The 27,074-nt window shown below is 34.8% G+C and overlaps 1 protein-coding gene, 1 non-coding gene and 1 pseudogene across 7 annotated transcripts in view; 1 reads left to right on the top strand and 2 right to left on the bottom strand.

The window, feature by feature from the left end:
- The window catches only part of LRCH2 (leucine rich repeats and calponin homology domain containing 2), a 102,035-nt gene that overhangs the window by 12,037 nt on the left and 62,924 nt on the right, over positions 1-27,074 (bottom strand). For 4 of the 6 annotated variants that reach the window (XM_087426456.1, XM_087426457.1, XM_004440509.3 and 1 more), the window contains 8 exons: positions 19,665-19,713; positions 19,470-19,586; positions 12,449-12,493; positions 9,018-9,068; positions 6,791-6,848; positions 5,917-6,029; positions 5,599-5,736; positions 5,367-5,444 (listed from right to left, as the gene is read on the bottom strand). In XM_087426456.1, the coding sequence (XP_087282582.1) occupies positions 5,367-5,444; positions 5,599-5,736; positions 5,917-6,029; positions 6,791-6,848; positions 9,018-9,068; positions 12,449-12,493; positions 19,470-19,586; positions 19,665-19,713 (649 nt within the window). The remainder of the gene's footprint in view (positions 1-5,366; positions 5,445-5,598; positions 5,737-5,916; positions 6,030-6,790; positions 6,849-9,017; positions 9,069-12,448; positions 12,494-19,469; positions 19,587-19,664; positions 19,714-27,074) is intronic. The other 2 variants (XM_087426458.1, XM_004440510.3) reach the window with 1 other exon arrangement.
- On the bottom strand, positions 8,548-8,676 carry LOC147911810 (small nucleolar RNA SNORA35). The gene has a single exon (XR_015550762.1). It is a non-coding gene; the product is annotated as a small nucleolar RNA SNORA35 (small nucleolar RNA).
- Positions 13,783-14,052, top strand: LOC101402227 (ATP synthase F(0) complex subunit f, mitochondrial pseudogene; annotated as a pseudogene).

Here is a 27,074-nt window from a genome sequence, read left to right as displayed (position 1 = left end):
AGACTTGAATGTAAGACCCGAAACCATAACACTCCTAGAAGAAAATATAGGCAGTACACTCTGACATCAGTCTGAGCAGTATCTTTTCACATACCATGTCTACTCAGGCAAGGGACACAAAAGAGAAAATAAACAAATGAGACTACATCAGACTAAAGAGTTTCTGCAAGGCAAAGGAAACCATCAACAAAAGGAAAAGACAACCCACCAACTGGCAGAAAATATTTGCAAATCACGTATCCAACAAGGCTTAATTTCCAAAATATATAAAGAACTCTTACAACTCAACAAGAAAACAAACAACTCGATCAAAAAATGGGCAGAGGATATGAACAGACATTTTTCCAAATAAAATATACAGATGGCCAACAGACACACGAAAAGATGTCCAACATCACTAATTATTAGGGAAATGCAAATCAAAACTACAATGAGATATTACCTTACACCCCTCAGAATGGCTGCAATTAACAAGACAAAAAATAACAAATGTCAGAAAGGGTGTGGAGAAAAGGGAACTTTCATACACCGCTGGGGGGAATGCAATGGCGCAGCCACTATGGAAAACAGTATGGAGATTTCTTAAAAAATTAACAATAGAAATACCATACCATCCAGGTATCCCACTACTGGGTATTCATCCAAAGAACATGAAATCAACAATTCAAAGAGATTCATGCATCTCTATGTTCATCACAGCATTATTCACAATAGCCAAGACATGGAAGCAACCCAAGTGCCCATGAACTGATGAACGGATAAAGAAGATGTGGTATATATATACACAATGGAATACTACTCAGTCATAAAAAAAGACAAAATCGTGCTATTTGCAACAACATGGATGGACCCTGAGAGTATTATGTTATGTCAAATAAGCCAGACAGAGAAAGACTAACACCATGTGATTTCACTCATATGTAGAAGATAAACAAACACACGGATAAGGAGAACAGATTAGTGGTTATCAGAAGGGAAGGGTGTCAGGGGGTGGGCAAAAGGGGTAAATGGCACACATACGTATGGTGACTGATAAAAACTAGACTATTGGGGGTGAACACAATGCAGTCTATGCAGAAACTGATATATAACAATGTACACCTGAAATTACACAATGTTATAAACCATTATGACTTCAATAAAATAATTAAATTAAAAAAATACAAAATAAAAAAAAAGAATATTCTGATAAAAAAATGCCCAGAAATATTCTTAGATTCTGATAAGAAAATGCACAGAGGATAACTTTAGGTAAAAAACCACATAAAAAAAAACAAAAAAATCTTATATACAGAATGATCCTAATGGGGGAAAACAAAGAAAGAAAAGGTATGTTTGTTAACAGTGTTTATCTCTGGGAGGTAGTATTACATGTGATTATATTTTTCTTCTTTATAGTTTTCTGTATTTTAAAATCTTTTCTATAATAATCATGTAAAAAATGTTTAAAAAAACTTCTGAGAGAACTGCAAAATGGTACAACCACTTTGGAAAATAGTTTTGTACTTTCTTATAATGTTAAGCATACACCTACCATATGTTCCAGTCATTCCTCTCCTAGGTATCTACCCAAAATTAAAGAATGCATATATCCAAAGACTTGTATATAAATGTCATAGCAGCTTTATTTGTAATAAAATTGGAAATAATCCAAATGGCCATCAACAGGTCAATGGACCAACAAACTGTGGTATATTCATACCACGAAATACTACTTAACAATAAAAAGGAATAACCTATTTATACATGGAACAAAACTGATGCATCTTAAAACAATTATATTCAGTGAAAGAAGCCAGAAAAAAAATAGTATATATTGTATCATTACATTTATTTACAACTCCAGATAGAAAATGCAAACTAAACTATAATAACAGAAAGCAGATTAGTGTTTGCCTGGGGAAGGAAGGATTGCAAGGGACACAAGGAAACTTTGGAGGTAACAGACACGTTCATTATCTTGACTATGGTGATGATTTCATGGTGTTTGTATATGTAATACTTATGGAATTGTACGCTTTATATATATGCACTTTATTGTATGCAATTACATCTCAATAAAGCTAGTAAAAACACAAAAATATCTTAAAACCAAAAAAAAGTTAAATGAAAAAACTAACTCTTACCATTTCCAAGTCAGAGAAAAACAAATTGAAGCTAAAAATATAACTCTTCCCCTGCTGCCAGTAGCTAGAGAGTTTTGAAAATGGGAGTTGATGATTGGTCCCTCCATTGCCTCCTTTATAGTGAGGATGGGTGGGGCACTAACCCTGCCCTCAAACAAGCTGGAGAGAGAAGAGTATGCTAAGTAGAATAGTTTTCAAAGGACCTTCCCATTTATCCTCCTTGCCTACAGTATCAAGACGGTGTCTAGAGTATGTTAGACTACAGTATCAAGACGGTGTCTAGAGTATGTTAGACTATCTTTTTTCTTTCATGTAAAAGACGAGAAATAGAAAGTATCCAAGTTAGAGGGTAGGTTCTGGAGTTAAAACACCTGGGTTCATAGTTTGACTCCACTGTTTACTAAAGGCGTGACCTTGGATAAGTCCCCTAACCTCTCTGTGCCTCAGTTTCCTCATTTATGAAATGTGCATTCATTCAATAAATATTTATTCAGAAACCCTCGCAAAAAATTCTTAAAAATTGCAAAACAGGAAAATGTATATAATGCAATAATAACTAGAAAAACAACTTTTCTATTTTCTCACTAAGAGACTAAGTATAAGAAAGAAAGAACTAACATAAAAATGTTTAAGAATCAGGGCCGGCTCCGTGGCTTAGCGGTCAAGTGCGTGCGCTCTGATGCTGGCGGCCCGGGTTCGGATCCTGGGCGCGCCCCAAGGCACCACTTCTCCGTCCAGCGCGAGGCCGAGTCCCACGTACAGCAACTAGAAGGATGTGAACCTATGACATACAACTATCTGCTGGGGCTTTGGGGGGAAAAAAATGAATAAATAAAAATCTTTAAAAAAAAAAAAAATGTTTAAGAATCAAATTTTTAAAACATCATGTCAAGCATAGAGAAGAGGTAATTAGAGAAGAACAGCATGTAGTTTCCAAATTACACAGTAATTCAATTGATACTCTTTATATAAATTACATTTATTCACTTGAGGAAAGAGATTAAAGTGGACTCTGCAGACCAGATTATTACAACACTATTAAAAAGAGAGCTTTACTACAAAGCGATAGTAATCAAAACAGCATGGTACTGGTAGAAAAACAGACACACAGATGAAAAGAACAGAACTGAAAGCCCAGAAATAAAACTACACACCTACGGACAGCTAATCTTCGACAAGGGAGCTGAGAACATACAATGGAGAAAGGAAAGTCTCTTCAATAAATGGTGCTGGGAAAACTGGACAGCCACATGCAAAAGAATGAAAGTAGACCATCTGCTTTTATCATTCACAAAAATTAACTCAAAATGGATCAAAGACCTGAAGGTGAGATCTGAAACTATAAAACTCCTAGAAGAAAACATAGGCAATTCACTATTTGACATTGGTCATAAAGGAATTTTTTCAGGTACCAAGTCTACTCGGACAAGGAAAACTGAACAAAAAATAAACAAGTGGGATTTCATCAGATTAAAGAGCTTCTACGAGGCAAATGAAACCAGGATCAAAATGAATAGACAACACACCAGCTAGGAGAAAATATTTGCAAATCATATATCCAACAAGGAGTTAATCTCCATAATATATAAAGAACTCACACAACTGAACAACAGAAAAATAAACAACCTGATCAAAAAATGGGCAGAGGAAATGAACAGACACTTCTGCAAAGAAGATAAACAGATGGCCAATAGGCACATGAAAAGATGTTCAACATCACTAATCATCAGAGAAATGCAAATCAAAACTACACTAAGATATCACCTTACACCCATGGGAATGGCTATAATCACCAAGACAAAAAATAACAAATGTTGGAGAGGTTGTAGAGAAACGGGAACTCGCATTCACTGCTGGTGGGAATGCAAACTGGTGCAGCCTCTATGGAAAACGGTATGGAGATGCCTCAAAAAACTCAAAATAGAAATATCCTATGAGCCAGCTATCCCATTACTGGGAATCTATCCAATGAACCTGAAATCAACAATCCAAAGAGGCTTATGCACCCCTATGTTCATTGCAGCATTATTCACTATAGCCAAGAAGTGGAAGCAACCCAAGTGTCCCTCAACTAATGACTGGATCAAGAAGATGTGGTATATTTATACAATGGAATACTACTCAGCCATAAAAGAAGACAAAATCGTCCCATTTGCAACAACATGGATGGACCTGGAGGGTATTATGTTAAGTGAAATGAGCCAGAAAGAGAAAGACAAACACCACATGATTTCACTCATATGTGGAATATAAACCAACACACCAACAGAGAGAACTGTATGGTGGTTACCAGGGGCAAGGGGGTTGTGGGGTGGGCACAAGGAGTGAAGGGAGGGATTTATATGGTGACTGACAAACAATAATGTACAACCAAAATTTCACAATGTTATAAACTATTAAGACATCAATAAAAAAAAAAGTCATAATCTCACATACCAGAGACAAAAAAAGAGAGCTTAACAAGCATAACTCAATATATAAGTGTATCAAATCAACACATTGCACATCTTAAACTTACACTATGCTATATGTCAATTATATCTCAATAAAAATAATTTTAAAAAAATAAAATAAAAGGAAAAAGAAAACAGAACTAGATTGTGATCTGCTAACAATGTCACATCCTCTCAACAGTCAGTCATGTTAATGTTAGGCTTATAATGTTTTCCAAAAAAGCAATATTTTGATTACTCATTTTCATTATACATTTACAATATTGCTTTAATTTTTAATTTCATAGTACTGCAATTATTACATGAAACATAAGCCAATTCCTATAAATTTCAAAGTTTGTCCAGTGAGATATTATCATATGTTACTAAGATTTCCAGTTTGACATTTTAAATAAAGTTTAAAACACTGTTCACACTGAATGCAAATCTTCCAATCACAGTCTATCCATGAATTTACAAAGGAGACCAAATGTCATCCAGCAGGAAAAATGAGATGGCATCACAACCAACTTGTAATATGGCCACTAAGTTGTTTCTTCAATGATGTATTTTATTAGTAAATTTTTCAATCTATGTAGCTATCTTATAAATGACTTTAAAAGCAGCTTAAAAACATTCATTAGATAGCTGTTCCAATTAAAGCTGGAACTCAGTCGAAGGTACTGAGGGAAGGTATTCATTTTCATGTTCAGAAAGCATTATTCATTCCTATTGTGAAGAAGAACCCCAGTATGCATGTAATAAACTAATATTTAAATGATCATTCTGTTAGAAAAATAAAAATTACCTGTGAGACACCCAACTTTTTACAGGCATCAAGAAAATTTTCCACATTTCTTCGACATTTTGCCATGCTCAGTTTAGGCTGCAAAGCAAGGGAAAAAAGGTATATTTTCAGGCATATTTATACTGAAGTTAATCAAAACTGAAAATTGAACTTATTGAGGTATATTATTTAAAGAAGCTTCAAGAAGCTCTATCTTCCTTTAGACAACTAACAAATTGTAGACAAAACTTACCACTGCTGGTGATGGCACGTGAATACTAGCTACAGAGCGTGGCCTTATGTGATTGGCTAAATGGCAAAGAACAACTCCATCCATCAGTGCAGCTCCAATGTCATCAGGCAAAATTACTTTTAACCTGGATTCAAGATTCTACAAAGGAATGGGTATAAATCACAGATATTCTATCTATATATGCTATACATATATATTACTAATCGTTATATAATCCAAACTTTTAAAGAGCACTGAAAATAAAATCCATACACCTTGTTAATTTTCCAAGTTAAAACCCATTTCTAAACGCAGATCTGAAAGGTCAATCCAACTTACGTTGCGAAGTTGTCGTATTTGCTCTCGTTCTTCCCGTAGATGTTCCATCTTTCTTCTCATTGTAAATCCTGGATCTGCCGCCCCATATTCCTGCCGAGATGAGCGACTAAAAGCTATAAAAACAGAAATTTCCTAGCTTATTACAAAGCTAATAGGAAGGATCAACCATCGGCAGGGAAAGAGGCATAATAAAAAGAATCAGTACAAAACTACATAAAACACTATTACTTACTAATACATTCTAAATATTTTTTACAGAATATACTTGAAATCTACTTATCTGCATAATTGAAAGCAACAGGGAAGACAAGTGTAACGATTTCTACCACCTATACATGTTCTTAAACATACGTTATTACAAACTTATGATCCAGGTTAAAAATTATTATTGAACATAAATCAGCCTTTATTATCTTTAAAGAAAAAGGAAATTATTCTTGAAGGTCAATACAGTTATTCAGGAATAAAAACTATAATTCAATACCTTGCCAAGTAACATGAATCCATTTTCTTTTGGGCTTGCCAAATGCGAAAAGATCCCTTTTTAAAACCACAATATAATGGAGTGCTATAATTTCAAACAGTGTTTGGTCTGCTGGCAGAGTGGTCATTCTAATAGCAGTCACAGTAGAGTAGAAATAAGACTGCAGTATATCTAAGACAAAAAGCTGAGGTTTCAGGAGCTTGAAGGTAAAGAGGAAGAAAGAAATGGGGAATGGGAATTGGAAAGACAAATAAGGTTAAGAGAAAATTACTTTTAGGAGAGGGGAAAGAATCTACGTGTACTCAAAACTATGGAATCAATCCCATTTAAGCTGGGAAACTCTAGTTTCATACATAACCAATAAATCTTATTTGCAGAATATATATTTACCTGATCTAGGCTTCAAGCCAAAGGGACCATGTGAAAAACCATCAGTTCTATCATATTCCTAAAAACAGAAAACAAATAAAACCTCTTTTCTTTCAAAATAATCAAGGCAGTTATTCAGATCCATTCCAATTTTGAGAAGTATTTATTTTTTCCATGATTAGTGGAGTAGAGAAAGGTAAACTGCATTTCAATTCAAATTGATACATTTCACTTTTAAAAAAAGGTCTATAAATATTTCCTAATTGACCTGACTAAATAAGCCTTTAAATTCTTCTCTCTCATAAGGAAAATGAAAAAGAAAATTAGTGAAATGTACAAAATAAATAGATATTATTTTCTGAATGAAGAACCAGACTAAAGTCTCCCAAAAAATGAAGTAAGCTTCAATAAAAAGATAAGTGAAATTAGCAACATTTACTCAGTACCTACTATGGACTTGACACTTAGTGGATAACCTGAGGCAAATCTACACTTTCATACTAATAGGGGCTGCAGAGTTATAGATGACAAAGTATTATCTTTTCTATTTGAATGCACATTGTTTCAAACTGCTTTCACACAGTGACGTGCTGTGGAAAGAATTGTGGTATATTTAAAAAATCTGAACTTGGATTCGGAAAGCTTAGGCTAAGTCTTGAGCAAAACATTTAATTTCTCTGTGACTGTTGCTTCATCTTTAAAATGAGGTGTTGTGAAGATTAACTGAGATAACCTAAAAAGAAGCACTTTGTAAATTATAAAGTCATAAGATAATGTAACTTTAGCAGCATCTTATTTAATCTCTGCAACAACTACGAAGTAGCTGGAGTCTAGGCTTCAGTCACTTCTGTACCATTTATTGACTGGGGTCTTTGGGAAAAATTATCAGTCTGTTCAGCTGTAAAAGGATGAGGATAATACCCAGCTCACAGGACATCTCTTAGGTTCAAATGTACAGGTGAGCACTTTATTAATAGTAAAGTACTATACTAATTATTTATACCATTTTCCTTTCACAGATGATATTGAAGCAATCAGAATTCTGTTGATTCTCTGCATCTTCTGCTGATTAACATCTGATACGCAGTTCAAGTTGAATGTTAGTTGGGCTACCAAACTAACATTTGGTAGCATAGATCATAAAATCATAAAGGAACTAGGCAAAGAAGTAGTCACTTATACATTTATAATATTTATATATAAGTAGTCTCTTATACATTTGTTATAACTGAAAGTAAAAGAAAGGATTTACAAAAGTATGTGACAAAGACTAATTTTAGGATATCCTAATTTAAATCATTTTCTAAAAGAATGTAAACCATTTTAACTGCCATACAAATAATTTAGAAACATGTTAATAAAACTAATGTCCAAGTCCATTTAAAAGTTTTATAATGCAACTCACCCAAAACAATAGACAATCCTGGCTTTTTTTTAAAAAAATTAACACCACCTATATAAAATGAAATACCATCTAACTAACCAAAGTTATATGGTGAATTTGGATCATCCAAATATTTAGACAAAGTCCTGAAATGAATGCATAATCATTTATTTACTAATACCAAAACACTTAAAATACTAAATAAGGTAATCTGAAGTAGAAGAGATACTACTTAGATTTTTTTAAATTTATCTCTTGTTGTAAAGCAATCGGTTTAACCAAATTACAAGAATCAGTCATACACACCCCAGAGTATTTGGCTGTGATCTCACAAACTCGAACTTTCACCTACCCCTTCTCCTTATGCCTCCACTTAGATCTAAGATGCTAGGTAATGTGTACCCTCCTGTCGATAGGAACAACCCACTACAGGGATGTTTCTCGTGGAAAAAGGAAGTTTCTCTTGCATTGCTTTCAGACCTAATTGGTTACGAGAAAAACCAAAGGCCATTGCACAATGCTAAAGTACTCCTTTCAAATTTAAAATTTTAAAACGATTCTTCTCAATAACTTCAAAATATGGTTGAATTATAAAACATAAAAATTCTATAAAGTGAATTCTTGTCTGTGATTTATACACATTTTCCCATAAGCAATTTAAGTGACACATATTATGAATATCTGTACAAAAAGATGGTGTTCTTAGAATTTTTTATAGGCTAGGTTTGTACAAATTAACCTACTGTGAATTTTTAAATATGGGTGAATAAATTACATCGTAAAAAAAAAAGAAAGAAAGATGAGGTTAGAGAGAAGAGACAAGGAAGAAACCTATGAAAACACATATAAAAACAGAACTTGTACCTCAGATGATACTGGAGATTGTGGTGACATATTAGCATTATCACTGTCTTGCTAAAATGTAAAAATAAAAAGATGAAAGATGAAATTAAAATACGAATGATGATTTAGACATATAAAAGGAAAACTGAAAATTTCTGATCAACTGCTAAAGGAAGAATCTGAAGAATACCACCTACCACCTTGCCACTCAAAATCTGTGAACCAGCAGCATCAGCATCCTCTGGGAGCTTGTTAGAAATGCAGAACCTCAGGACCCACCCAAGACCTACTGAATCAAAATCTTATTTCAATAAGATCCCCAGGTGATTCATAAGCACTTTAAAGTTTTAAAAGTACTATCTACTCACATAAAATATTTTCTTATAAATTTATTTCCTTCAAATATCACAAATTAAAAACTTATTCGTGTCTTAGAAAAGATACACATGTTAAGATTAATTCCTGAAGGGAAATGGCAACAATATGTTACAATCTGAGACACGTAAGTGGAGGCATGCAAAAATTTCATCACCCTAAATAAGGACACTTACCTAGAAAATTATGTCTATCTAATATAGGCTTAGAAATAATTACAAAGAATTTAATTGCATAAAATAACATTAAATGATCCCTGTTTTCTGAATGACTACTACCAACCAAATACACAAATCTTAACATTTAATCTTGAATATGCATACCACATAGGACATTTATTCATCATTCAACAAGTAATTACTGACTACCTACTATACGTCAGACACTGTGCTAGACACTGGGAATACTGAAATTTAGTAAAAATATCATCCACTCAAGGATCTCTCAGTCTAGGGGGAAAATAGGTTCATTTATACAAGTAATACAACCTTCTCACTACAATGATAAAGCTATGCATGGCACATTATGAGGCACAGATAAAGGGCACTTGGGGAAATGGTGGGGGTTGCGGAGAAAGGCAAGTTTCCTGAGAAAGTAAAAAACTGAGTAGGTGTTTACAGAAAAAGAAGGAAGGGAACAACATTCCACAAGGACAAAGACACAGAAGCAATAAATGAAAGGATGAGTGCAAAAAACCTTTGAGCAGTTCCATATTGCTGGAGAGTACACTGAAAGGAGAACAAATCGTTGAGTTGAGGCTGATGTGGTAAGCAGGGGCTTGATTAAGAAGGACCTAGAATTTGCCTTCTAAGTGATGAGGAGACATTCAAGGTTTCTAAGCAAGGGAATGGTCTGATCATATTTGTGTTCTTTGAAATGATTATTGTGGCTAGGGAGGAGAATGGACTGGAGAAAGGGAGAAGACCAAGGATTCTATCGCAGTAGCCCAGGCAAGAAATGATGAGGGCCTGTGTGAGGGCAGAAATAGCAGAAATGCAGGTGGGGAATGTATTCAAAATATTTCAGTACTAAAACAAAAAGTAGGTCTTGGTAACTGATTAGATATTGAGGCAGGCAGGACCAAAGCAGGTATAAAATATAAAGGGACAGGGACAGCAGCTAAGCTGAACTTCTAGTTCAGGGATCAGCCAACGTTTTCTGTGTGATTCCATTTCCTAAAATTAAAGGAGTTTTCAGAAGCCCTGCCAAGTACCTAACATCAAATTAACTACCAATCGCTCCAAACAACAATACACAAAGCTTAAGTATTTATGGTGATAAGAATGCATCATTTCAAAAATGCTAAGCTGCTGCATAGCTTAAAGTGGTGAGGTGGAAAAATTTATAATAATGCACAAACTGTAGAAATCTACTTTCAAATGTTAAAATAGGGCACAGAACTTATGGAAAGAAATTAATAAATTCCAAAGAAATCTCAATTGACCACCAGGTTGATTTAGGAAGATAAAAGATGGGAAAATGTAAAAATTTTAAATTCATGAATTACAGTTTCAAGATGAATGTTAATAAAATTCTAAAACTGAACTATTAGAAATTCTATTTTAAATAAAGGACATATGGCAATTACATGCTTAAATTAATAATTGTACGATGATGCTGAGTTTTTATTATTGGAGAAAACCCCTGCATTAAATCAATAACAAAGAAACTGAAAGATGGGTTACATTTTATTCTGATTGAGCCAACTAGGTACAAAAAGTAAATATTTTAAATAATTGCTGAACATACAATGGAGAAAAGAAAGTCTCCTCAACAAAAGGTGTTGGGAAAACTGGATAGCCACATGCAAAACAATGAAAGTAGACCCTTACCTTACACCATACACAAAAATTAACTCAAAATGGATTCAAGATTTGAATGTAAGACTTCAAACCATGAAAATTCTAGAAGAAAACATAGGCAGTACGCTCTTCGACATAGGTCTTAGCAACATATTTTCAAGCACCGTGTCTGACCAGGCAAGAGAAACAATAGAAAAAATAAACAAATGGGACTACATCAAACTAAAAAGCTTCTGCACAGCAAAGGAAACCATCAACAAAACGAAAAGACAACCTAACAATTGGGAGAAGATATTTGCAAGCCATACATCTGATAAGGGCTTAGTCTCCAAAATATATAAAGAACTCATGCATCTCAACAACAAAAAAACTAACAACCCAATTAAAAAATGGGCAAAACACCTGAACAGACATTTCTCCAAAGAAGATATACAGATGGCCAATAGGCACATGAAAAGATGTTCAAAATCATTAACTATCAGGGAAATGCAAATCAAAACTACAATGAGATATCACCTCACGCCCATCAGAATGGCTATAATTAACAAGACAGGAAACAACAAGTGTTGGAGAGGATGTGGAGAGAAGGGAACTCTCATACACTGCTGGTGGGAGTGCAAACTGGTGCAGCCACTATGGAAAACAGTATGGAGATTTCTCAAAAAATTAAGGATGGAACTACCATATGATCCAACTATTCCACTGCTGGGTATTTATCCAAAGAACTTGAAAACACCAACGCATAAAGATACATGCACCCCTGTGTTCACTGCAGCGTTATTCACGATAGCCAAGACTTGGAAGCAACCTAAGTGCCCATCAAGGGACGAATAGATAAGGAAGATGTGGTATATATACACAATGGAATACTACTCAGCCATAAGAAACGATGAAATCCAGCCATTTGTGACAACATGGATGGACACTGAGGGTATTACGCAAAGTGAAATAAGTCAGAGGGAGAAGGTCAAATACCATGATTTCCTTCATTAAGTAGTAGATAATAACAACAATAAACAAACACATAGACACAGAGATTGGATTGGTGGTTACCAGAGGGGAAGGGGGGAGGGAGGAGGGCGAAAGGGATAATTCCGCACATGTGTGTGGTGATGGGTTGTAATTAGTATTTGGGTGGTGAACATGATGTAATCTATGCAGAAATAGAAGTATAATGATGTACACCTGAAACTTATACAATGTTATAAACCAATGTTACTACAATAAACAAAAAATTAAAAAAATATAATTGCTAATATTACCCTCTTTTCTCACCTCATCGTTTTCATTGCCACTTGAACTCTTCCTTGATGATTTATACTGAAAAATATTTAAAGCACATGCTTTATTTTTCCTTTAACATATGAATTCACTACTAGTAAATTATATGTGAGGTTTATTCATATTTTGGTACTTTTATTAAATTATCTGATACTAAATTTAATTACATAACCAGTTTAAATAGCCCTACTACTTGCTAATAGCAAGCACGTATAGTACTTTCTATGTGCAAAGCACTGTTCTAAGTACTTTACATATATCAAGTAACATTTCCTCCCTAAACCAACCCATTTCCCATTCATTCAGGTTTGCTGAGGGTTGTCTTAAATCTTCCTTTTTCTTAATCCACTATATTCAATACGTCATCAAGTCAATTCTTTTTATTATCTCTCTCAGACTTACTTCTTCTGAATTCTCACAACTACCACCCTATCCTAGGCCCCCTTTATCTCACATCTAGTCTATAATCTGACCATTCAAAAATGTCATCTATTGTTAAGAAACCTAGTGATTTCAGGAAAAAAAATACTACATTAAAGGTAAATATTGACTATATAATAACAGTAGTAGTGATAATAGCTAACACTTATACTAGTGCTTACTATACACCAGGCGCTGATTTAAGTGTGTTACAAGTATTAACCCATTTAATCTTCATAACAACCCTGAGGTAAATACTATTATCTCTACTTTACACTGAGGCATAGAGGTAATATGCTCAATATAAAAAATGCTAGTATGTGAAAAAGTGCTTTTTAGATTCAAGGAGATACAATATAACAGCCACTAGAGTTCTTACTTCTGATTCCTCCTCACCACAAATAATCAGTGGCAAATCAGTGGAATACTAACCTTCTCAAAACACTACTTGCAACTCATGACTCTCCTGTTGAAAAACCTACTAACTTTAGGATTATGTCCAAATTTCTTTGCCTAGCATTCAAGGTTCTCTTTAATGGTTCCCTTTACTTATGCAGTTTTATCTTCCATAACTCTGGAAAAATAGATAACCTACCTGACAGTTCAACCACAAACTGGGGGGTGAGCAGTATTAGGGATTACAAATACAAGACCTAAGGTCCTCCACTGTCTCTCCTGTGACTTAAGACATCTATCGCTAATTTCCAGGGTGCTCTTTCCAGCTGATCCCAGACATAGTCTCAATACATTTTCAACCCAATGTTCCAGATAGCCACTGAATGGAGATGGCATGTGTGAATAAACCTATTTGCTATCCCTAGGCATGATGTTCACTTACGTCACTTATTCTTGGTTTTACTCCACTTTTAAAAAAAAAAGAGTGACATTTGGACAGCAGACTCCAGGACTCCAAGATGGCGTCAGTCATACTAGTGAAGGAGAAGAAACTCTTGGACGTCTAAATAGGGGAGCTACCAAGCTGGATACTGATGCGGGATTTTATCCCTAAAGGCACTGTTGGAGCATTTCTAAGAGGTTACTAGTGGTATTACAAATATGTCAATGTGAAGAAAGGGAGCATTGCTGGGGTTTCTATAGTGCTGGCAGCTTACATGCTTTTCAACTACTGCCTTTCCTACAAGGAACTCAAATGTGAGCAACTATGCAAGTACTACTGAAGAGGGCCCAGTCTGGAGGCTACATTCCTGACCATGACCTTCTTTGCCCAGCACCCCTGATCTTTGCTGAATCCTTTCATATCCTAATGGAAAGTTAACACCCGATAAAAGATGATTGGTACAAAAAAAAAGAATAACATTTGAGTGAATCACAAGCTAATATTTATTAAGTGCATACTCTGTGACAAGTGCTGTTTTAAGCACCTTAAAATAATTCAATAGTTATAACAATCCTGTGAAGGAAGATACTATTAGAGTCATTTGAGATAAAAAGAAATTAAGCTCAGCAAGGTTAGGTAATTTGCCAGAGTCACACAGTCAGTAGATATCTCAAGTAAGGACTGGAACCCAAGTGGTTTGATTCTAGAAGCCCAGGCTCTTAACCACGATGCTATATTCCCATCTCTAAATCCTGAATGATTAGTAGGAATTTGTAGGGAATAAAGGGCGGATGGGCATGGCACTCCCAAAAGAAGGAAAGCACAAAGGAATAAAAAAGCTCAGCCCATGCAGAAAGCAAAGAGTATAGTGTGGCTAGTGAGGAGAGTGCATTATGGCAGGTAATAAAACTTAAGAGAAGTAGGTAAAGATGGCCTATCAAGTTTTTAAAAAGTCTAAACTTTATATTATTGACAATGGGGAGCCAATAAAGAAATTTAAGCCAGGGATTTCTCTAAGGACTGTGAAACTAGAGAAAGGGGAACCACTAAGAAGTTGTTACAACGGCCCAGACAAGAAAGAATGAGGGTTCCAACAAAAGCCAGGGCAGTAGGGACGGAGAAGAGGCGATGAGTTGGAGAAATAATGTATAACTAACATCCTGGTGACCAATTAGGTGAGGGGAACAAAAGAGGGAAAGATCAAGGAGGACTGAGATATAGAGCTTAGACAACTTTGTAGATACCTCTACTATTAATTAAAATAAAGAATAGAGAGAAGGAGCAAGTTCCGTGGTGGGGGGAAGGGGGGACTTATTGAATTTGAAATACATGTAGGACATCCAGGCAATTTGAAACACAGGTGTGGACATCAGAAAAAAGTTACAGGATGTAAATTTAGACCCAGCAGAATACGAGAGACATCTGGAGTCATAAAAGCTTCCGAGAGAGTTTTTAGAGTAATAAAAAGAGGATGAGACCCTAAGAGCAAGCAGAAGAAAAGTTAGACAAGGACATGAAAAAGAATCAGGGAAGAAACATGAGGCAGAAACCAAGAAAGCAGTTTCAAGAAGAAAGATGTGGTCATCATTGTCAAATGCCACACTGGATTTTGCCATTAGTAGGTACATGTTAAGTTCTAGTGAGGGGCTATTTCAACGGAGAAATGGAGGTGAAAGCCAGACTGCCGTGGGTTAAGAAGTGATCAGAAACTGGAGGCCTAGAAATGGCAAGTCTGGCCCTAAAAGAAAGCAAAGACATAAGGCAACAGCTGAAAGGCGAATCAGAGATAATGGTAGAGGTCTGAGAACCTTGATAAGACGGAAGGTAAAGTCATAGAAAGGATGTAGAAGAGTGAGTAGATAATTGACAAACCAAAGAAACAGATGATGATGCAGTCAAGAACTTAGATAATGAAAATTGTATTATTGTTTTTAGACTACTATTCTAATTAAACATATCCATTATACATGAAAACTCAGAAAGATACTACTTAGTTTGCAATACTGCACATATTTAAAGGTCCAGAACCTAATGTATACATAGATTTGAAAATATTCTGTAGGTCCAACTTTTTAACTCAGGTGTCCTCAAGTAATATTCAGTTCTGAATAACTGAACTTTATTATTATATCTAAATTCAAATACTACAATAAAGGCCTATTCAGAAACAGAAAGGTCAGTTCATTTCTAAAGCTTACATTAAATTTCACAGGAGAGACAGTTGACTTGTGCACAAACTCTGACTCAGAACAAATCAGGTTATTTCACAAGCCCAGCTGGCTTCCGTATTCCAGTATAAAATTAACCATGATCATACAAAATATTTTCCTTGGGGTTAGCTTTTAAATTAAAATATTGCACTGTATTTATGAAATCAAATATGTATTTTAAGAGTCATAATGTTTTATCACAATAGTAATAAGTTACATTTGAAGACAAATATATATGGCATTTCAATAAATCAAATAACCCTTAAAACCAACTTGGAATAGTTATTCTAACGCCTTTTAACTTTGTTTAGAAATCAACCATCAAATGCATTTAGAAATTCATGTGTTATCATTCTTACAAGAAATTAAAGCTAATAATTTACATTAAACAATTTATCAACAAAAAGTTCGATTTTCATATTTTGTTGTATATCTATTAAAATAATATAAATACATTTCTGTAAATGATTTTTTAATAAAGTAATGTTATTTCCTAGGATACCTTTACTTTGAGAAATGCAGTGATTTTATTTTGGCAACAAGGACATTAAATTTTATTTACTAGAGTAGTAATCTACACAAGAGCGGACTGAGTGCCTAAAAGAGTTAATGTAACCCTCCTATAGTGATTTACTTAGTCATATAATCTGACCCAATTTATCTTCTTGCTCACATAATCTGGCCAATATGTTGAAACATTTTTTACTTAGCTTCAAGGGGTTACCTGAAAAACATACTACCCCAAATTAGTCTTGGCAACTAAGAAGCAATAAGGGAGAGACACACATACACAAACATACACACAAACACTTTCAATAAACATACTGAATAAAGGCATCATGAATAATTTACCATGGGGGACAAACAAAGAAATCCCATGGCTCAGTCATTTATATGTGTTAGGATAAAGCTGCTCAAAAGCTCTGTATGTTTCATAACACAGCAAAGCTAAAGGAGCTATCACTGAGCGACTTCAGTGATAATTTGATATAAGTCTCTAGAGTAGTATATTTTAATGTTTAATGAACTATAAATCCAGATTACGTTCAGTAATATACCCTATGAATAACCCTTTTGATTCCCCGGAGATAGGTGATTAAATAGAGAAATTTTCTTATTGAAAGAAGGATGCTTCATAGAAATTGATGATGTTTTAAGCATGAATATACTGGCAATTCCGAAGAATGGTTTTGACTTAATTTAGAGAGTAGTATCTGGATTTTATTTTTTTTTCACATCTTAGGGAAAAATGGTTGACATTCAATTTTTTTGCAGTGTCCTAACACTGACATCTTCTGACTATTGAAGAGAACTACATATCTCCTTAAAGCATTTCCCAGTGACTGAAGCTTACCTTTTGCACCTACTTTATTAAGTATGGAAGAAATTAACATTTGTTGAATGATGATTATGTAATGGACACTTCAAAGATTATCTCATTTGACCTCTTAGCAACTTATAAAACAGCAATATTATAGAAGGTATGTTTAAGCTATAAAAAATAAAATACTTATAACAAACGATGCTATTAAATCAAAGAACTATTTTTTAAAGGTTCACTGAGGCCTCTATTAAAACTTTATTGAGAAGTTCACTTGAATTACTGTAAAATATTTAAAAAACAATAAGACTATTGATTTGAAAGTATTTATTCATTTGATATTAGGCTATCCACAGTAGATAAACAGGCAGCATAGCTTCTCTGGGTTCAAACAGGCTCTGTGTTCAAATCTTGACTCAGCTGCTTATTAGCTAAGTGACCTAAAGCATATTACTTAGCCTCTCTGTGCCTCAATTTCTCCATCTGTAAAACAGGAATGATAATAATTGTACTTACTTCATAGGGTTGTTATGAAAATTAAATGAGCTGATATTTGTAAAGTACGTACTTAGAACAGTGCCTGGCACTTAGTAAGTGCTATGCAAGTGTTTTGATAAATAGAATTTGTATGCTTTTAATATACTAGTAGATCAAATAAATATCAAAATCTCTTTTATTAGTTAGAAATACTAAAATTTCCCCCACATCACCAGTCATTCATCAAGTTTTATTTATTAACAAATTTTATTGAGTAAAGGTCTTTGTTCAAGGTCCCCTAAACTAAAACAGGGGGCTTTAAAATAAACTGCAGAATGTAAATATAACTACAGATCTGTAAAGGTGGGGATAAATAGACTTTCACCATTAATGACCAGGGTTCTGCTTACAATGTCCTTCCGTTTTTCCCTATGTCTTGTATTTCTTCATTATCTCGCATATTGTTAGGTAACATGAGGCTCATTAAAAGGATTCAGTAATTATTTGTTGAAGGATTAAACTTATCACAGACTTGCTAAGATATATAACATTTTTGTTTTCGTAGGATACTACTTCCAAATACATGTTACACTCCCATATAAGGAAACAGATCAATGTGCACAGAGTCCCACTTCTACCAGAGAAAAACATGAAATATAATCCTATTTATTAGTTATATTAACTTCAAATTATCTACAATTTAGCTTAGAACTATGTATTCAGATAAAATTTTATTATTATTAAATAAAAATTAGGCTTTGGAAAACAGAAAAGGTATACAAAAACAACAGAATTTGCTATTCATGGAGCAGGAGCTTGTTTGCACTGTTCATTTGAGTCAGAAATTCCAATAATGGATTCTGACTAGTACTGAAGATTATCCCAATTCCAGTGACTGGCGTCGGCAAATATAGCAGACTTTAACCACAAATAGATAATGTTATAATATTTAAAAAGATGTACACAGTAAAATTTCGTTAAAACTCTGCTAACCAGAAATTTGGGAAAATTCAGATGGTCTGAGCTTTTAATTTACCTAGGATAAAAGATCATCTTAAGAAATCTATTAAGGGGGCTGGCCCCGTGGCTTAGTGGTTAAGTGTGCGCACTCCGCTGCCAGCGGCCCGGGTTCGGATCCCGGGTGCGCACCGACGCACCGCTCCTCTGGCCATGCTGAGGCCGCGTCCCACATACAGCAACTAGAAGGATGTGCAGCTATGACAGACAACTATCTACTGGGGCTTTGGGGGAAAAATAAATAAAATCTTTAAAAAAAAAAAAAAAAAGAAATCTATTAAGGTAATAAGAAAAGAAAATGGGGGGAAAAATGCTTTCAAGTATTTTTAGAACCACGTAAATAACATTTATTTACATAGAAACAGTTAAATGCTAATTGCAAACACGTGTCAACTATTTATTCAAACAAATGAAAGACCTTTTCTGGGCAATTCTTTTAACACATTACTACATATTGCCACAACTAATAGTGTAGCAAACATTCATCTTTCTTGTAAAGTATTTGGTAAATCACAATTCATATTGATCTACTCATTCTTAATTATTCTGAATTACTGAAATTTTATGGATATAACTGAATCATATTAACTGTACCACACACATGTGGGAAATCAAGATAAAATAACACATTTACTATATTTAACTAGAGAGTTATATTCTATCTTCTTAACACAAAACAAAACTGATAAAATTAAAACTAATAATTATAAAGTAAATTTTACAATTAGGTACCTTGAAATAGTCTTTTCTAATCTGTTTGCTCCGTCTCCTTTCTTCACTCTGCCAGATTATAGGTTGAGATTCTGGCCACTGTTGTTCATCTATTTGATCCTTCTGATTTTCCAAGGGCTGTAATGAGACAATTTCTTTTAACTACATAAATGAGAACAAAATATTAGATATAATAGTAATTTAATTTCTTCTTACCTGCCATGTGAGGGGTGATAACGGTGAATTAACTTCATCTGCTGAGACACTAAAAAATTAAAGATGCCTTAATATGTTAAAATATTTAGAATTACTCTTAGGTATACATTTTGAACATTATAAAGTTGTCTTTTTTTCTTCCAGAAATCTAAAGAATGTACCCATGCCTATGCTTTGAACTAACAACATAAAACTTCAAGTTCACAAAAACATATTTAAGTTCCCAATCACTTATATTCCTCAAAAAACACCAAAATAGGCTTATTTAATATCACCCTATGCATAGGACTACTCTAAGGACTTTTCAGAGGCCAAAAGAAATGTAATATAGTCAAAGTCAAAAATATAGTCAAAGAACAGACAGGATATTTACTATATTAAAATCATTACCAAAAACTTAAAAAAAAAAAAAAAACCAACAATTAATAATTTCTTTAGACAAATTTCTTTGGTCTAAATGCCACAGAGCTTAGGGGAATAATTCTTTTTGCCTACTGAATTATTGATTATGAGCCTCTAAGCCTTCATTCTGACACACAGGGGATATGGTAGAAATTCTTTTCATCTAGTTTTTGTGGGGTAAGGTACACCATGCATGCTGTGCTAGCTGACAGATATGAACAGGGAGTTCCTTTAGAAAAAATACATGAACAAAATAACCACTAGCGGTGCTATTATTCAACACTGTTGTGGAGCCTCTCTACAGTAGAGTAAGAAAAGAAACAACATTTAAAAATTAGAGAGAAAGAAATAAATTTTCAAAATTTATAGGAAACATGATTACCCAAGGGAAAAAAAAACAAAAAAAGTCTATTATTAAGAGAAGTAAGGTTATCAGTTATAGAAAAATATACAAAAGTTAATATCTTTCCTATATATCAACTATAACAAGTTATAAACAAATCTCATTCATAAAGGCAAGGAAAAGTAAAAAATACCTAGGAAAAGACTTAACTGGACATGCACAAGACCTACATGAAAAAACTACAAATGTCTAGTAAGGGACTTGAATAACTAGAAAGTTCTTGGTCAGAAAGATTAAGTAGGGCCGGCCCCGTGGCTTAGCGGTTAAGTGCTCGCGCTCCGCTGCTGGCGGCCCGGGTTCGGATCCCGGGCGAGCACCGACGCACCGCTTCTCCGGCCATGCAGAGGCCGCGTCCCACATACAGCAACTAGAATGGATGTGTAACTACGACATACAACTATCTACTGGGGCTTTGGGGGAAAAATAAATAAATAAAATCTTTAAAAAAAAAGAAAGATTAAGTATTACAGGTATAACTTCTCCTTCAAAATAACTGATAACTGAAATGAATCATAATTAAAAAAAAAACCAAGAAGTATTTTGGGGCTTGTTTTAGAAATCTGATAAGGGAGTTTCAAAGTTAATTTGGAAGAATGGATGATCAAGAAGAGAAAAGTTATACAATAAATGTGACTTCCCTACCAGGAAATTATATATATTCCACTAAATTACATTAATAAAATAGTACCCGCTCCAGAATCTATAGATTTTTCAGTGGAAGAGGAGTACGAGACCACAAGTATAACAATTTATAATAAAAATGAAATTTAAAATCATTGTGGAAATGATGGATTATATAACAAATAGTGTTGAGACAACTGGTTAATTGTAAAACACACACAGAAAGAAAGAAAAAGTGAGGGGGAGGAGGAGAGGGAGTGAGAAACAGAAGGAGAGATGGAAGGAGGGAGAAAAAACTAGATTCCTTACCTCATATCAAATACCAAAATTAATGGACTGAAAGATTTAAATATAAATAAAGATAAAATCACATAAGTATCTGAAAAATATGGTCAGTAATTTTTTAAATGTTGAGGTGGAGAGGGCATATGGAAGAAACAATCAAAACTAAATATTGACAGAGCACATAAAATGTAACAATTAGACTTTGCATCTGGCAAAGATAGAATACCAGTGACCAGATTTACATCCTCACTGAAAACACTAAAAGAACAGACAAAATATATAAAATTACGCTTTCTGAGACATTCAATATCAGGCAAAAAAAAGACATTTATCCCTTAGAAATGGGTAACAAACAAGGCAAACCCCACGATTGAGTCAGATTGTTTTAGAAAGAGAGTTTCAAGGGCGCAGCCCAAAGAGGGGTAACCAAGGCAGGGCCGAGGGGGCTCCCTGAATTGAGGAGACAGAGCTGGGAGCCAGGGAGCAAAAGACACATGGAGTTAACAGGACAAAGTAACAAAGAAAAGAGTAATGCACAGAGAAAGAACTTAAGAGCTCTGCAGAGGCTTCCTTCAAATTTTCAGCTGAGTACTGATCACTGATCATATGTGTGAGAAAACTACCCTAGGCAAAAGAATGAACCACCAGAAATGTTAGAGAGTAATTCTCAGACTTACAGAGGATTAGGAGTAGTACCAGTTTCCACTAGCCAGACAGGAAAACCTTATAGTTCATGGGTCATCAGGTAGAGTACTAAGGTCTTACGTAGGGGGGCAAATTTGGTCCTAGACTAAACCACATTGATCCCACATAACAAGTCATAAAACCAAGTCCCAAAAATATCAAATTGTTGCCAAATAATTTAACCAAATCCCAGAACAAAGTTTAAGAATATTTATAAAAATACTACAATATGCAGCATCCAAGGAGGTAAAGTTTATAACGTCTGGCATTCAATCAAAAATTCAACCAGGCAATGTTCAGGAAGCTAGAGGAAAAGACTAAACATGGTAAGTACAGACATGATAGACATAAAACAGATAAAAATCAAAGTTTAAGAGATAAAAAGTATAACATCTGAAATTAAAAGTAAATTGGATGGGCTTAACTACAGATTAGTGGCTTCATACACATATAATTAGAGTTCCAGAAGAATAGGACAGGTGACAGAAAAAATAAGGGCCCCAAATTTTCAAATTTCATGAAAACAATAAATCCACAAATTTGAGAAGCTCAATGAACTCCAAGCAAAAGAAACATGAAGAAAACTATACCAAGATACAATAAAATCAAATTACTTAAAAGCAAATAATAAAGAGAAAATGTAAAAAGTAGCCAAAGGAAAAAAGACACATTAGGCTCAGTGAAACAAAGATTGACAACAGAGTTCTCATTGGAACCAATGCAATCCAGAAGACAGTGGAGAAATCTCTTTAAGGTACTGAAAGAAAACAAAAATGTCAACCTAGAATTTTGTACTTGCAAAGATATCTTTCAAAAATAAAGACTTTTTCATGGGCCGGCCCCGTGGCTTAGTGGTTAAGTGCGCACGCTCTGCTACTGGCGGCCCGGGTTCGGATCCCGGGCGTGCACGAACGCACCGCTTCTCCGGCCATGCTGAGGCCATGTCCCACCTACAGCAACTAGAAGGAAGTGCAACTACGACATACAACTATCTACTGGGGCTTTGGGGAAAAAAAAGGGAGGAGGATTGGCAATAGATGTTAGCTCAGAGCCGGTCTTCCTCAGCAAAAAGAGGAGGATTAGCATGGATGTTAGCTCAGGGCTGATCTTCCTCAAAAAAATAAATAAATAAAATAAAGACTTTTTCAGACATACAGAAGCTGAAAGGATTCAACACCAGCAGACCAGCAGTAAAAGTAATGTTAAAGTAGCTCTTTCAGGTAGAAGGAAAATGATACACGTGGAAATATGGATCTACACAAAGGAATAAAGGACACTGGAGATGGTAACTAAGTGAGTAAAGATAAAAGACATTATTCTGGTTATTTAAATATTTTTAAAGAAATAATTGACTATTTAAAGCAAAAATAACAACAATGTACGGTGGTGTTTATAACATATATATAAGTAAAACGTATAGCAACAATACCACAAATGCCAAGAGGGAAGAAATAGAAGTATACTGAAGGTTTTTACACAATCTATGAAATGGCATACTAGTGCTTGAAGGTAGACTATGAAAAGTTAAATATTATACATTAAACCCTAAAACAACCACTAATATAACAAACATAAAGTTACAGTTAATAAGCCCACAAAGGAGATAAATAGGCATTTTAAAACATAATTCAAAAAATGGGAGAAAAAAAGGAAAGATGGCTACAAAGGATAAGGCAAAAAGGAAACACACAACAAGACAGTAGATTTAAACTGATTAATATCAATAATTATAGGGCCGGCCCCGTGGCTTAGCGGTTAAGTGCACGCGCTCCACTACTGGCGGCCCGGTTTCGGATCCCAGGCGTGCACTGACGCACTGCTTCCCCAGCCGTGCTGAGGCCGTGTCCCACATACAGCAACTAGAAGGATGTGCAACTATGACATACAACTATCTACTGGGGCTTTGGGGAAAAAAATAATAATTATATTAAATATAAACAATTTTAACACTGCAGTTAGAAGTCAGATTATTAGATTCAATAAAAAAGGAAGATGCTACCATACACTAACTATAAGAAACCCACTTTCTCCAAAAAGATACAAATAAGTTAAAAGTAAAAGGTTGGAGAAAGATATATCATGTTAACGCTAATCAAAAGAAAGCGGGGATGACTATATTAATATCAGAAAAGTAGACTTTAGAGCAAAGAATATTATTGGGAATATAAAGAAAGTCATTTCATAATGACAAAGGTGTAAATTCACCCAGAGGACATTACAATCCTAAACATCTATGTATCTAATAACAGCTTCAGAATATATGAAGGAAAAATGATAGAACTTTAAGAAGAAAGACAAATCCACAATTAGTTTTGGAGATTTCAACAGTCTTCTCTTAATAACTGATAAAATCGACATTGTAGTGTGCCCAGGGGATGTCAGAGTGGTGCAGACAAACAATAAAGAAGTATATATTCAGGATGTCAGATGGCAAAAAAATATATGTTTAGAATGTCAGATAGTATTAAATTCTGTGGAGAAAAATAAAGCAAGGTATGGGAAAAGGGACAAAGGGGTGTGAGAGGCCTGCTCTTTCATATAATTTGTCCAGGGAACCCCTTGCTGATGAAGTGACATCTAAGCAGAAACCTAAAGGCAAGGGAATAAGCTATATGGTTATCTGAGGGAAAATCATTCCAGGCAGAGGCAAAAGCCATGAGGGGGGCAAAAATGTCTGGTGTATTGAGATTCAACAGGAGGCCAGTATACATGGAGAAGAACTAACCACGCAGAGTGACGCAAGAGAGCAAGACAGTAGGAAGCCAAATAATGGTGAGGTTTACAAGTCCTTAAGGATTCTAGCTTTTATTCTAAAGGAGATGGTAAGTCATTAAAGAATTCTGAAGAATGACATGATCTGACTTACGTTTTAAAAGTATCAATCTGATGTTTTTTGAAAAACAGACTAAAGGAAAGCAAGGACAGAAAGGAGACCTGTTAGGAGACTGTTGTAATACTCGAAGTACAAGATGGCCAGGGCTAGGGTGGTAGGTGGAGAAGTGGTAAGATGTTATCAGATTCTGGGTATATTTTGAAGGTACAATCAACAAGATTTGCTAATAAATTAGATATGGAGTGTGAAAGAAAGTGACAAGTTAAAGATTATTCTGAAGATTTTGAGCTGAGCAACTAGAAGGATGGAGTTGACATTTTCTGAAATGGGGGGAAATGCAAGAACAAGTTTAGAGGTACAAGGAGGGAGATTAAGAGTGTGGTTTTGGTAGGTTAAGTTTCATACGCCTATTACACACATCCAAGTGGAGGTGTTGAGTAGGCAACAGGTAACACAACTCTGCAGAGTATATATATGTACACATATACACACATGCAAATGTAAATATTCATGCACACATATAGAAAAAAATGTCTAAAGGGAAAAATACCAAAATACTATGGCTTATCATCTGTGGGGAGTAGGACAATGGGTGATATTTGTTTATTTTTTCCTTTGTGTTTCTATTTTTCAACACTAAAGCTACATTACTCTTATAGTCAGGAAAAAATTTAAAAATTTTTTGTTTTGTTTTTAAAGAAGGAACTGGGTGACTGTTTTAAAATGAGTAGAAGTAATAGTTGTGTGAAGGAAAGGCCAGGATTGGATATCACAGTTTTGAGGTTTGGGCAGATGGGGCTTTCTCAAGAGAATGTTAGGAACCTGGGGAGGAAGCTTAAGATGGGAATGAAAGGAACTAGGAGGGAAAGTAATAACAGAAACTTTAAGAGAAGCAAATATGTAAGATACCAGAATCAGCATTCAGAAAGAGAGAGTTAAATCCGGTTAAATGAAATTTGAGATAGATGAGTGTTTTTAGACTTGAGTATGAAAAGTCATCTTACACGTGAACTGAATCCTGAAAGGCTAAGTGAAAAAGAAAAGAAGAAAGGGCAATCCCAGCAGAGACCAGGATACAGAACACAGAGATGTGAAACCAGTACTGTTCCTGGCCGCAAAAGGTGCTAGTGGAAGAGTGCGTGAGATGAGGCTCTCGAGGTAGGCAGAAACTCACTTCAATCTTACGGGTTAAGCCAAATATTTTAAGCTTTATCCTAAAAGTTAGAAAGAACCATTAGAAGATAACAAATGGGAGTCACACAGTCAGACTTGTGTTAGAACCATCACTCTTACACCAGTGCAGGAGACAGATTTAAAGGTAGGCAAAACTGAAGAAAGGAGCTATGTCTGGGGATTGTTGCAATAATCCAGGTAGAAAAAGATGAAGTCTGAACCAACACACTGCAATAGGAATGAAGAGGTTGGGACAGATGCAAGCAATGCTAAGAAACCATAATTTTCTGTGACTGACTGGATTGGGAGGGGTGAATAAGAGAGGAGTTTCTGATGATTCCAAAGTTGCTGCCTTGGGTGACTATATAAATAGTGGTACATTCACTCAGGGAAATTATATAGGAGAAGAAATAAGTTTGGGGAAAAATAAGTTCAGTTTGGACTCTGAGGTGTCGAGGAAAAGACATCAGTGGAATGTGTGGATCTGGAGGAAGCAAAGTGTTCTTGTTACCATATGTTAAGACTTGGAGTTCTGGAGCCAGACAACCTGGGTTTGAATCCTCACTATACCACTTACTAGCTGTGTGACCCTGAGCAAGTTATGGTAATTTCTGAGCCTCAGTTTTCTCATCTATAAAATGGGGACGACAACAGTAACAACTTCATTGCGTTATTATGAGGATTAAATGAGATAATACATTTAAATCACTCAGAACAGTATGCACATAACAAGAATTCAATAAATGTTAAATCTCTCTGTGTATACTTCTGTACCCACCCTGCAGCCTTGGACCTTTACACTCCCATAGGAATGACTCAGGAGTTGAATCTGATGCAAATTTTCAAACCACCAAAAAAAAAATAAATAGAAACTTTCAAGGTCTTCTAGTTCTCTGGAATTCATATATGTGGACTTAGACCATGTATTCATATAGAACTATGACTTTAGTAAAAGCCAACTGAAGAGAAATCAAAAGGTGAACAATAAGGGGCCAGCCCTGTGACACAG

This window comes from Ceratotherium simum, chromosome X (assembly GCF_057802395.1).
Source record: "Ceratotherium simum simum isolate JZ-2026a chromosome X, ASM5780239v1, whole genome shotgun sequence".
NCBI lineage: Eukaryota > Metazoa > Chordata > Mammalia > Perissodactyla > Rhinocerotidae > Ceratotherium > Ceratotherium simum.
The sequence above is the reverse complement of the archived record's forward strand: the minus strand, read 5'-3'. Positions and strand labels throughout refer to the sequence as shown.